At 36.1% G+C, this 14,353-nt stretch overlaps 1 protein-coding gene across 1 annotated transcript in view; it reads right to left on the minus strand.

Moving 5' to 3' along the window:
• Nucleotides 1–3,594: 3,594 nt before the first annotated feature.
• Nucleotides 3,595–14,353, minus strand: part of LOC113060046 (glutamate receptor ionotropic, kainate 3-like) — a 119,913-nt gene continuing 109,154 nt past the window's right edge. Inside the window, exons 14-16 of the mRNA XM_026228838.1 lie at nucleotides 12,291–12,516; nucleotides 9,410–9,660; nucleotides 3,595–8,136 (exon numbers count right to left, since the gene is read on the minus strand). Of these exons, the coding sequence (XP_026084623.1) occupies nucleotides 7,708–8,136; nucleotides 9,410–9,660; nucleotides 12,291–12,516 (906 nt within the window). The 3' untranslated portion in view covers nucleotides 3,595–7,707. The remainder of the gene's footprint in view (nucleotides 8,137–9,409; nucleotides 9,661–12,290; nucleotides 12,517–14,353) is intronic.

The raw sequence follows: 14,353 nt of genomic DNA on the forward strand, positions 1-14,353 counted from the left end.
ATTCCACTGCAGACGAAGCAGAACATAGACAAAAAGTGGACAAATATGAATAAACACCAACAAACAAAACATAGGATTTGTAAAAGTTGATTTCATTTTATGTTATTTTTGTTTCATATAATTTTGTAAAACAGCAATGTTCACATTGTTTCTTCATTCTTTTTTTTTTATATATATAAAATAGATGTTTATGCTCCGTAAATAGGATTGATTGATGTAATATCCAAGGTAAATGTTCAATGTAATGCAATTCTTACAGATAGAAATTAATACTTAATGGTATTTCATCAGCTAGATATGAAGGCATGTGTGATAAATATGGTCTTCACTCTGTGTTGCTGCAAACAATACTAAGTCATTAACTACAATGAATGTGTCACTGTGTAAATATGTGATTTAATCTAATTTAATAATAATTTTGTAATCTACCACCATGTATTTTCCAACATCCTTAAAGTGCTACACACAAGGTTACAACTCGAGGAAAGGAACAGTTCACACAAAAATTTATTTTCTGGCATTATTTAATAACCTTTTGCAAGAAAAGCTAAACAATGACATTGTCAGTTAAAAAAATAAAAAAAATAAATAAATAAAAAAATCAAATGAAACACCGAGTCAGTTTGTTTCACTTCTCATGAGAGAGTTGGTGGAATTCATGTTTGTGTGGAAGATTGAGAGATAATTTTGAAAATGATCAAAATTTAAACATCTACAAAGCAGAATGAAATACTTCTCCTGCTGCAAAAGCTCGAGAAAGCAGCTGGAAGACTATATACGGTAAATGCTGTATGATTATATCAAAGCTGAATTTATTTAGTTAATAATTGATATAAGTTCACAACAAATTTAATGAGCCAGTAAGATGAAAATTCTAAGCTTCCTATCACTGTTTATAAGTCCTGTACAATAGTTTTAAATCCATCCAAGGTTAAAAAACATTGTCATTTTGTCAAAATATCATTTTAAAATTACCTAAATTCTCAGAGATCCCCAAACGGTTCGCGCGAAGCTGTTCAAAAGATTCAGTTTCCTTAAACCCCACCTTTCGGTAGCATACTGTGTTCTGATTGGTCAACTGACATAGTCAGGTTTGATTGGTTGTTCCGCACACACCTCCACGGTAAACAATGCGTTAGCATCTTTTTGGGGTGAATTATGTCTTACTCCTTTCATCGCGAAGCAAACAGTAAAATAAAAAACTTGAAGAGTCTCGCTGCTTTTTCTTCTGTGTGGGTGTATTCAAGCCGCGCGCTTCAGTTTGAATCTGAATAGCGCGTTCAGCGCGGGGGCGTGGTCACCATAGATATAATGAAGGGAGACGTGAAAAACGGACATCGCGTTGTTTTCATATGGATTACTTTATCACATAATATCTGTTCGGCAGCACTTGTTTAGTTTTAAAGAAGACATGACAAGCTTTCTATAGATATCTCTCTCATGTCTCTTCGTTGAGTATTCACGGAGTTACACTTCATTTTAATGATGTGTTTGTAAATGAAGATCAGCACAGAGAAAGGCTGCAGACAGCACACATACTGATAAGACGCTAGGGAGAAAACAAACACATAACTTGATAATCATACTTCGCGTTGTCATTCGGAGATGCTCGTTGGTCTAAATAAAGTTGGTAATGAACCCTCTTTTATGGCCAAACGCTTTGAAAATCCCACCTTGTACTCACCGAGATTAGAAAAGCAGTCATCAGTGAAATGTTGTGAACACAACAAAAGGGATTTGTTGTACTGCTCTGGTATTGTGGTAAAAATTAATTTTAGCCATTGGTTCTTTTGATCTTCATTCTTTGGCAGTGAAAATAAAACACACTTGCCTTTAAAATTAAAAACACACTGTCTCCTCGACATGATGCTATCACACCAACCAGAGCGTCTGTGTGGGGGGGTGGGGCAGTTCAAAGTTCCGTTTCTCCCAAGACGGTAGGCGGAGATTATTATACAAAGTGTTCCTAGGGACGTACATAGAGATGGGTAAAAGATTTGAGCGATTCAGAGTCGACTCCTTACTTTAGAAGCCAATAACTTTATAAATCGTGTACTTTTTGGTTTAATTACTTTGCACATTGTTTAAACTGATGGACAGCTACATCATACACTGTAATACAGGTAATTTTTGATTTCCCATCTGTGTGGCTCTTTAATTAAAAGAAAACATGTAAGCATAGTCATTTTAAATTCTAAAGATTTTATTTATATTACAAATATTTAAAATGCATAAATTATTTCAAATAAAAGTTTCATATTAATTCAAATTTCAAATTTGATCATGTGCAATGCATTAAGAGTAAAACAAAATAATATATAATTCTTAATAAAAGAAATAAACATAATGAACAATTAGCAGCAAAAACAAGTACAATAGGCCTCAAATTATGCATAACTATTTGTCAAAGTTAAAGGGGTCATATGATGCAATTTTAAGTTTTCATTTCTCTTTGGAGTGTTATAAATGGTTCATGAATAGATGAGATCCCTAAAGTTGCAAAGATTAGAAGTCTCAAACACAAAGAGATGATTGATCCAGTATCCAATAACCAATATCCAATAACATTTTACCACGTACATGTTCAATGTGATGCATGTGAGATATTCTACAAAAAATGTGAGATATTCTTTATACAAGTTAAGAATCGTTCTCAACCCTCCTAAAAATGCCTCGTTTAAACACGCCCCCACATGTCTACATCACGATGTTGGAATATTTGCATAACACCACCCAAAAGTCCACACAAAGAAAGAGGGCATTAAAATTACAGTAGTAATTTTGATTCTCGTGTTCCCTCCGGCACCATGTTGTGGAGACGCTGTTTCATTGTGAAAGAGAAACTACTTTGTTTGGCCTTCCAAAAGAGGACGCAACTAGAAATTAGTGGTTAAGTTGTATTTACAACACTGTTCCAGAAAAGTTCATCCCAAATATTCAGATATGTGCTGCACATTTTGTGGAGGACTGTTTCCTGATCCTGGGAGAGAAGACTACAAGCCGGCTGGTCTGACTCATAGTCTGTAAGTACATTTACACATGTAAAGGATTTGCCACTGATGATTCAAATGTGAGTTTTGAGCAGTGTACAGTAACTGTTAGAGCTTGTTGTTTGTCATTTCTCCGATCACAAATGCAGACATGGTTTTATGTTTATGAGACACGATGCAATGCAACGAGTAAAAACACAGTAGGCCTTTAAGTCATTATAAACCATAATTGTGTCCCCACTGGATGCAACAAATGACTCGTTTGTAATGGGTTTTATTGTTTTTGTCTTTTTCGTGCCAGTGTTCTGACCGGGATACACATTACAGTATGGCAAGGGGTGTAACATTTCTGTCACACACATGAGGCATTCGGCCAATCACAATGCATTGGATAGCTGGCCAATCAAAGCACACCTCACTTTTCCGAACGATGAGCTTTGTAAAAAAAAAAAAGAAAAAAAAAAAAAAAAAACACATTTCAAAAAGGCAGGGCATAGAAAAGAAACAATAATGTACAGTGCAATGTGTTTTTTTTTTTTTTTTTACCCTTAACCTCATAAACACATTTCATTAGACCAAAATAATAAAATAAAATTGGCAACATCATATGACCCCTTTAACATAAGTTACAAAATAAAAACTCTGAAGTTACATGATAACTCAGAATTAAATTTGAGTGATTATTGATTCATACAGTAATTAGTTCATAGATTATGGTAAATTAATATGCAGAATGGAGAGTGAGATTTTAAAGCCGAAAAAATTGCATTTCAGTCTGTTCCTCACAAAATGAGATTATGTTATGTTGTGTGGTGGAAAACTCTGTATAAACATTCTCTATTTGTGTTCCACTGAAAACACATTTTGAACAACATGAAGTAAATAATAACAAGTTTTTGGTTAACTATTCCTTTTTTGTCTTTCTTTATTATTTTATGATATAACTTCCTTTAAGGGGTTTGTTTTGTAATTTTATTTAGACAATCTGTTAAAGAAACAATTTAGTGACAAAGAATCGTACTATGACACGTATATTCTTGGAATAATAGCTTTTTTGAGAAAAGACTGAGTGAACCAATAATTAAATAAGCCAAATATCCATGATGAGTGTTCATGGAAAATGCTAAAAATGACACGGAACTGGTCATCATATTCTTTGAATATGCTGTTATATGTCTTATTTATATACATCTGATATGAGTACATTATGTTGCAGAAAACCTGGAGGCCTCACATACATGACTCAGATTCCCTATCAACTCCTTCTATGAATGGAACTGAATGTGCTGGAATTAGGGCCCGTTTTAGAAGTTTCTCAAGAGTAGATCCTATATTACAATATGCATGTACCACACTCGATACAGCATTGCACAAATTGTCAAGAAGAGAAAAACTGAGGGGGAAAAAAAATACAGGTAGAAATCATTGATATTCAGCAAAATACAGTAATTTTCTGGTCATCTAATATGTACCCTAACTTTGCAAGAGAGTGTTAAAATTACACAGAATTTGAATAACATATACAATGAGCTCTCACCAAAGAAACATTGAGTCACATGAAGTTATTCTAATTGATACATAATTCACCATAAAAACACAAAATGTTTTTTAGTTTTTTTCCTTTGTTTTTCGACACTGTCCGTTAGATTGACCTCACGGAGGTCTTTCATTGGTCAAGCTGCCGTGGGCAGGTGGGTAGCAGGGTAGCAGTAGGTGCAAGACTCTTAGCACCTACACCTCATCATGAGAACGTTTAGTAGCTTAATAGGGTTTCCACTACCTATGAGAACTGTCACTAAATGCTTTTCTGAAAATTTGCCATGTTCAGAGAAGAGAGGGTCTAGTGCGGTACATCTGTATTGCAGTTTTGATGTTCAACACGCTTGTGTTGCATTTTAGTGTAGCCGTCTCTGCATTTGTTCACTCTCTTTATTCTGTGAAGACTCAAATATGCAAATGTGAAAGCAACTACCTTCTTACACCGGACGTTCGACCATCTGAAATCTTAACATCAAGTTCAGACACATGAGGAGAACAGTCCTGCAGAATTTGAGAATAGTGAGAATGCTTCGAAATGAAATACACCTAAATGATGGCGTTAAAATGTAACCCATTTCAACATGGATCAACCCAAAGCTTCTGATGATTTTTGAATAATATTATGGATAAAAAGTGTACAAAACAAATATATTCAGTTAGAATAAGAAATCAGTGCATTTACTTCAAATTAACTTTCCTTTAGGCCGATTCACCTGTATTCTGTCATTGCTTATTGACCCTTATGTCATTCAACGGTATTATTTTCCTTTTTCTGTGAAACCCAAAATGAGGTTTTAGCGAGAGTTACTCTTTTCGATGCAACAAAAGTGGGATATTATTCATACTGCTAGACTCCATATATAACAATAAATGCACCATTAAAACTATCACTAAAGATGTAATAATCATTCGAAATGTTCGAAACAATAGGGAAGAAGATATCATTGGAATCATTTTTACACATTTTTTTTTTCCTAGTTGATGAATTCTAAAAACATTGACAGCCAGTCAGATCCACTCGACTAAGGAAGCTTTCACACTGGCACTTTTAGTGCACACCTGGGCTCATTATACGTCAGAGTTTTGTTTGTGTGGAAATTGTGAATGCTGATTTCTGAACTCAGGTGCGCACGTGTGAACCATACTTGAGTCTGCCTAAAAAGGGTGATCTGGGGTATTTTAGATGTGAACTCACTTCTAATGTGAACGCAATCATACTAAATCATGGAAGTGAGTTGCTACGCATAAATTGGTCATTCAAATAACTGTATTTATGGGTTTACTCGCTTTCATGAGACAATTCATTTCGCATTTATATAATCTTTTTTTTTTGTATTACAGCCATGAAGAATAAATGTATGTTTCATTCTGTGTTGGTGCTTTGGAAACAAATCAAAATTTTCAAATTCTGAAGTACAAAAATTATTTTTTCATTTTGCTGTCTTCTGCATAGTTGTTACCTACCATCAGAGGTAAACAGCTATCACTCTGATGATGCAAACGTACTGTGTTTCAGAGCCAAAAACTACCATGTGAACACAATCCAGCAGAAGCAGGGGGAGGGAGATCAACTGGAGTCTCGACCAAGCAATCAAATCAAGTGTGAAAGCACCCTAAAGGGATTGAGCATTTAAAGTGACAGACGACGAAACTGCTAAACCGTTGGGATGAACACTAATATAGTTATTGTCGTAGTTGTCATTATTGGTGTAAACAGGCCTTAAAATTTGTCTTTACTTGAACATGTTATACAACTACATTTATCCTGCTATTACATAATAGCTATAGAAATATGCCAAAATGTGAAATTCATTATTCTAGATAATCTTCTCCGTCAGGGCAGAGACAAGGTTTGACGTCTCTTCTTGAACTAATTGATAATTAAAAGATGCTTTTTATCCCTTTTTAAACTTGGCAGTATAAATCACCACCAGCTTTTATTGTATGAAAAAAAAAAATACAGGTTTTGGATCTACGTGTTGGTGATTTTCATTTTTTCATTTTCAAGCAAATTTATTGAGTTTGTTTTTAGTAATTTTGTTATAAACCTCATACAACAAGAATGAAAGCCGGAATAATAACATACAATAATATCAAACATCCAGATGTTTTCTGATTTAATGTTTTGACAAAAAGGCCAGACCCTTTAGAAATGTTTTACTTCAAACTAGTTGACACTGAAAGTTCTCAATGCAGATGCAAACGGAAAAAGCCGCTGTAATCATAGCTGACTTGTCGAACAGATACACACGAGAGACATTCTGCCTCATGTACATCCTAAAACGGTTTTGTTTCCTTTGTATTAGCTCTCCATCATACAGCATGCTCTGTGTTTGTGTCGAATCCTCTGTATGTACTGTGTGAAGTGTGTATTCTTGTTTCGAGGGCTGTGATTCTCAGGAATAACTCATTTAACAAACAGAGCCAAGGCAACGTGTCACTCGCTCTCTTGTCTGTATGGGAAGCTGCATTTCAAGTGTCTAAATCCATTTGGACGACAGATCTTTAGCAACTGTTGTGTTTATCCGTAATTACCATTAGATCTCACTGTGTAAAAAAAAAGAAGAAAAAACATCTGCTGGCAATGTATGAAGCACGAATAAATCAAAATGGCTGGGAGTCTTGCTCAAAACTGCCGTACAGAATTGTTGTTAATTTTACAATTTGTTTAGGTGGCTCGAATGAAATCAACCCTGTTTGTTTGTGCATTTCCGTGAGCGAAGGATGCCGCTCCACCTTCCAGCCTTCGGAAACTTGCATTCTATGGGATTTTTCACTATTCTAGCTAGTCACACGGGCTGCTGCAGTACATCATTTTAAATTAAACTGTTCCTACGGTCCGCCGCATCGCATCCAGAGAGATGTCGCTTCTTTGTTGCATCCCCACCAAAATGCCGCAGCATTTTAATGAAATCAAAAGATAAATTGTCAGAACTCTTCGAAATCAACTATAAATGATACTCTAAGAAAACTACTTCCATTTATTTCTGTCCGTAGTTTAATTTATTGCCGTGCTCAAAAAAAGCCTCTTTTCAACATTTTTACTTTGTTCCGATGAGAAACATATATTTTCGTTTGATCGGGGGGCTCCTTCGAGTCAGATCGTTAGCTTAGCTTTTGAGTGTCGTTTGTAAACATCAGATTCGGGTGCGGATAGTTTCGCAGATGTGGCTCGCTCTCACAGGAACGATACTGATCGGCCTCCTTCTCGCAATGGCATGGTGGGATACATTGGTTTGAGGATGTGGTCACTTCCTGGTTTGCTGCTACCACCACCGTTCTGACTGGCCATTTGGTGTCGGATGTCTCTGCGGTTGATGGTGAATGCCGTAATCATCTCGGAGCCGTAGTTCCTGTTCTCCGGCACGGCGCCGGGGACGTGCCTCAGATGGCCGTCGCCCAGGCAAGTCATGGAAACACGGGCGTCATCGCGGTTTTGCAGCTCATGTTGTCCTTTCCTGGCAGGTGATGGTCGTTGAAAGAGTGCATGTTGATCACTGCGTCTGTCTTCATCAAGGCTGGCGGCTGGTGGTGTAGCTTGTGTTTCACTCGTCTCTCGCATGTGAACGACAGTTTGATCTCTTCTATCACCGCACTGCAGAAAGACCTCTTGATGGAAAAAAAGAGACAGGGTGGGGGGAGGACAAAGAGGGAAGAGGAAGTAAGTACGTTCACGTCCATTAGCTAAAAGAGCCATTTTGGAGAATGCTAACCATAGGGACGAATGCTAGAAGTAACTGAGTGTGTCAGTATATTACATTTCAGTTTTTTTTTTTTTTTTTTAAGCCATGATTTTTAAAGACGTGTTTTATGCTTGCCAAGGCTGCATTTAATTGATTAAAAATATAGAATAAAATAGTGAAATATTATTAGAATTTTAAATAGCTGTTTTCTATTCTAATGTATTTTAACATGTAATTTATTCTGGTGATGCAAAACTACATGTTCAGACTTCAGTATAACAAGATACCTCAGAAATCATTGTAATATGCTGGTTTAGTGGTCAAGAAGCTATTATAATTTTTGAATGTTGAAGACAGTGTTAATTAATATTTTTGTTCATTTTTAGGATACTTTGATGAAAAAAAGAGAAAAAAAAACTGACACAAGTTTTCTATTGTATTCTATGTGTTGTTCTTTTATACAATTTAAACATTTTAGTTTATTTTGACCAGAAAAATCTTTTGATATTTTTGTGTTACCTTTTACATAATTCAGTCTTCAGTGTTTTGTTTTGTTTTTTTACAAAAAAACAAAAATGCTATAGCTGCTTCTAAATCAGTGAGACCAAAAACAATCCTTAAAATAACTTCCGACATGTGGGGAAAAGAAACACAATGTCCCAGTTCAATAGAGAATATAATTCATTTTGAGGTGAGATGTGTGCTTTTACACTCAAATACATGATCAAAGTGGTTTAAATGTCAACCTCCAACACTGGCATCTTATCTGTGAAATGTGTCTACATAAAAAGGAAGTGATTTGCGATTTGCTTGCTATGCTTTTTGATGTGTGATCGTTTCTTCATCTCTTTTCTCAAATACCATATCCATTCTGTGATGTTATCAGGTGTGAGCGAACACTCAGCTTTAGTGAGCATGCAGAACGTCTTCATTTCAGAATGTCTCAAAACTGTGACTCTGCACGTGTAATGGTACATGTAATGCTAGGCATGCACTAGGGTCTTGTGAGTAGTTGCTAGGATGTTTTAAGGAGTTGCTAGGGTATTGCAGGAGGATACTGGGAGGTTTGATGTGTAGTTCTACATAGCTGGAAGAGCATTACAGTTGCTGGGATGAAAGTCTAAATGGCACTAATAATTGCTCTTTTCTTTCTTAGCCGTGCATCACATTATAAAGTCGACTTCCAATTAATCTCACCTGTTCACGCTCTGCATTTTTTCGCAGTTTATAGATGAACTCTCCTATCGCCACAAACACTGACAGCACCAGACCAGACGCCAACACAATGAAGATGCCGCCAAGATTCTGGATGCCCATGGGACCCGTTTCATACCGCTCGTCTTCCAGACAGCTGCTGCCGCTCCACCACTTCTCTTTGAGCATATGAAGACGTCCATCTTCCAGTATACCGAGGATGGCGATTGTAATTTTATCCCTGTATGGCGAGCCTGAAAGAAATTCATTAATAGATGAGAATCTTTCTTGGAAACTTGAATACAAAGAAGAGTAAGAAATGTTTCTTCTTCTTCTTAGTTTTACTAAAAACAGACATTTAATTATTAATCTAACTATCTAATAAGACTGACAAATCTGCAAGGAAAAACAACAACAATATATATATATATATATACAATTTGTATTTTTTTTTTTTTTTCGATACAAGCATTGCACTTGTATAATGGACTGTGAAATTCTATATACAACATGAGGAAGAAAAAATCTTAATAGATTTTACATTCTGACAGCGACTCCACACTTGAAAGGAGCTGCATTTCAACATAGCATTATATACACTCAAACACACAAAGTGTAACCCACTCCATTTCACACTTTTTTTTTTTTTTTTATAAGTACTGTGTAAATTTGCAGACAGAGAAGGCTTTAAGGATGTAAAATTATTTCAGAGCCCTCAACACTGCAAATTATGCAGTGTTCAAGTTTTATGAATCCAGCAAAGGGGTCAGTATGTAATGTTTACATCTGCTATTGGTCTCTTCGCTATATTTACAGGCCAGATTAATAAAGCTTGAATTTTGATTGACATGCATATGAATGGATGTGAATAGAGCAAAAGTCTCCTGTGACCACAGTCACCGTGATTTTGCCAAGTAAGACATGTTCCTGGATCAACATCTTTTGATGATCCTGGATCAATATTATTATGCAAAAATATAGATTTAACCCAATCCCTACCCCTAAACCTAACCCTACCCATAATGTATTCCTAAAATCAAAGAAATTATAGCTGATTAACAAGGATGTAGACATAACTAACCCTGAATGTAAGCCTAAAACAGATATTTCATGAAAAGTTATATCTCAATTATGATTGGTTGATTGGAATGTTGTTCCAGGATCAACAACATGTTGTTCTTGGTGAAATCACGCTCGCCCTGTGAGCACAGCTTCAACTACGTAATGTGTAAAGCATGGAAACAATCCACTTGTTTACAACAAACGTGAATTTATGTATTAATTATATTTTTAATTATTTAAATCAGTCTGGATATTACATCTCAATTCGTGTAAAAAAAAAAAAAAAAAACATAAAAATGCCTTCCAAATAATAAGCATAATTATCCAAACGAAGGGTGATTTTGCTATAATGCTAGTTTCAGATTTTATATCTGACTGAATATTTAAAGGGGTCATGAAATGAGAAACCAAATTTGCCTCTTTTGGAATATAAGAGGTCTTTGTACCATTAAAACGTCCTGCAAGTTTCATAGCTTGAGACATCCTCCCCATTATAAGCGAGCCATTTATTTAATCAAGCTCTAAATACAGCTCGTTCTGGATCCATGGTAAGAAGTGACGTCACGGGGCGAAGTGACGTTCCAACCATTTGCATATGACCGCCTCCAGCACAAGACAACTACGCTCATTTCGGATCGTTGTCGAGCCGCGCGCCTCACAAGTGTTCAGTTGAAGGACAGCGAGTGGGTCTGTGTACAGGAAAATTACAATGCCATGCAGATGTGCTGTTCCTGGCTGTGGACAAACAACATCTTTGAATACGCTGCCGAAAGATCCTGACGTCAGGGAAAATGTAGAATTGTCATTTAAGGGTATTTACAATATTACTTTTAATCACTGGCTAATATAAACACATTTGTATAAGAGAATCTTGAAAATATGTGGCCTTTCTAGTAGGCCTACATGTAATAGAAGATTAAAAATGTTGCCTTATCAATGCTGCATCTTCATATATGGCCTGTGCATGCATTTTTGTCCGTGGTACACCCCATCATTGCATTGAAATTAGGTAAATAATGTTAAATTGTTAGCATATTAAGCTATAGAATAATTATGCAACAATAATCCGTTTTCAAGTGTCTCGGGTTACAATTTTTTTATTAATTCAAAATTGTTTCACTTTCCATGTGGACACGGGCTGATCCAGTCTTCGTTGTTGTGGTGATGGTTCATTTTCCTCTGATTCCTCATATGATTCCGGCTCAAACATATAAGGTTTTATCATTGCAAGAGCCATCGCTTCGAATGCATCACTCGCTACTAAACAGTTACGCTCAATCTGCAAATGTTCCGTCAAATGTCGTTAGCCAATTATAACAGTGGGCGTTAACACTGAACTCTTAAAGGGGAAACAACCCAAAAACAGACTGTTTGAATCAAAGGATGAGAAACAGGGTGGGAAAATGTCATAATTCACTGCATTTTAAAAGTTTTTTTTTTTTTACTATAGTAATACTATAATTGCACCTAGGGGACCATAATAATAAAATAAAAAAAACCATGTCATGACCCCTTTAAGAGAAATTAGGTTCAACACACACACGTTTGTATATGTGGATTACGGGAAATCTCCATAGGTGTAACTGTATTTTCCACCTCTCATAAACCATGTTCACTTTGTAATACTTATGTTACTATACACATTTGTGTTCTCATAAACCATATAAACCTGTAAAGACACACACACCCATGCAATATTTCCTAATTGTGTAATGTAGAAAGTAGAAAGTGCAGTCAAAGGTTTCAATAAAACCATTTTACAACAGCTTATAGTGTGCATCATCCAGTCAGAGTAAGAACTGTGTTATAATGGTGGTTTTACCTTTCGGGGTGCCGATGCCGTAACCTTTGCTGTCGATGATGCTGCCAACTTGCGTGAGATTGCAGTTTATGCGTGTCACATACTCAATGGTCGTTGACTCCATTAGAAGAGCGTAGTCTGACTTTAGCACTCTCTGAATCCCATCTTCAATGGACTTGACGAACGATGTGCTCTGCCGGCTACTCATGAAAGCCCACATCTTCTCAAATGTAGACACTCTTGATTTCTGAAGAAGAGAAGTATTTATTTATTTATTTTTGTACGTTTTTAATCTAAAGCAGCAACTTTTCTTATTATTTGGAAATCACCCTGTATGGTGGTCAGTAAAATATATATCTACCTGGTCTCATGGCATAAATGTACCTGGGGGCACTTTATCGCGAGACGCAAAACATGTACCAATAAGAACATAACACTGCAGTTTCCAAAATAAATGAACACTAGAGGCAGTAAAACTCGGACGCCTTTTAATAAAACGTCATTTCCGTACTTGAAGAATATTATGTTATGACTTCAAAACTATTTTAATATGCTGGGAGATTTGAAAACTGATGCTTTTGAATGTTGGCATCCCACATACCCAGCTTCATATCATATCTATAGGTTTTCATATGGGGTAGGTTCGTTCGGTAGCTCACGGAGTACGGAGACGTACTTGAGAGGTGAGAAACTCCGGTTAGAATCCCGTGTAACTAGGGTTTGACAAACAGTTCAAATCTGCATAAAAGGAAGTTTAAATGTCATGTTTGCATCAACAAATGCATTTTTATATGAGTTTTGCATTTGTGAACATTATCGGGTAGGTTTAGGGTAGGGTTTGTGTATGGGGGTTTGGTGTATGAGGTATATTTCCAACATGATAGACCATTGATGTTTAGCGACAGTCCCCGGATATTTGAATTCTGAACCACCACAATAAGTACCTGAAACATGATAAAAACACAGCAATACCTACCTATATCAAGCAAATTGAAGCTGTGTTTTAACCAACTGGATTGAAACTTTAATAAATGGGATAATGGAATAAATAATGGAATAAATGTGCTGCTTTGGATAAAAGTGTCTATTAAATGTTGGCTGATCAAGCAGAAACAAATTTATTTGTCCTTTTTTTATATGTGCAAATAACCAGCATTTGCCAAACTAAAGCTGCATGCTAATTTTTTATCCATGTATACAATTGCATACTGTTATGTCATTTCAGAAGAATCTATGAATACATGTTTATCTGGTAATGATTTAAACAGAAATGCCAGCCTCACTGCATAACATGCATCTTTTCACAGTATGGTGACCGGGTTTTGCCATTTTCCAAAAAAGATAATCACACAGTTACAAGCATAACATATGGTAGAAAAGCATACTGTACATGCACGAGATCCTCAAACACCTCAAAATTCAGCATTTTCCCTGTCCCAAGTCTTGGCTCCATTACAGTGACATTCTCCAGATTCACACTACAGTGTGCTGGTGTTAGTGTTATTCTCTTAACCTTGAGCACCTGTTATTGTTCCTTCCCCTTCAAATGCTATTTTCCCTGGTGTCTCTCAATATAATTGAAAGTGGCTGGGAATTGGCTTCAATGTTGGACTGCACAAGAATGAATAAGCAACCGGAGTGATACAGCTGACACTTCCTAGATTAAACAGTCACTGTGTATGCTGGATTATGGCCATTATAATGCTGCCTTCACCACAGCTCTGATTGTTTTGCTGTACATAGCGTGGCTGACTCAAAATGAACATAATGCATACCTACTGATTGCTTTGCAGTATATACTGCCAATTATATTTTTTAATTTATTATGTGAAGCAGTGCGGGTGGGTTGTTATACGCATCATGGCATTTGGTAAATTTCATAATTGGTCAATTTGATTATTGGTAATATCATTAATAATAAAAAGCATTTGCTGAAGCAATCATGCAATTTTAGCTTGCTTCTATGAGTTGTTGAGCTGTTAAACCATTACTCTGTTTAACAGACTTATAAATGAACGCGCTACATCACAAATGCAACATAGTAACGGATGGGCTAACGACAAAGTTTCTGACATCAGACAATC

Source organism: Carassius auratus, chromosome 41 (genome assembly GCF_003368295.1).
Source record: "Carassius auratus strain Wakin chromosome 41, ASM336829v1, whole genome shotgun sequence".
NCBI classification, from domain to species: Eukaryota; Metazoa; Chordata; class Actinopteri; order Cypriniformes; family Cyprinidae; genus Carassius; species Carassius auratus.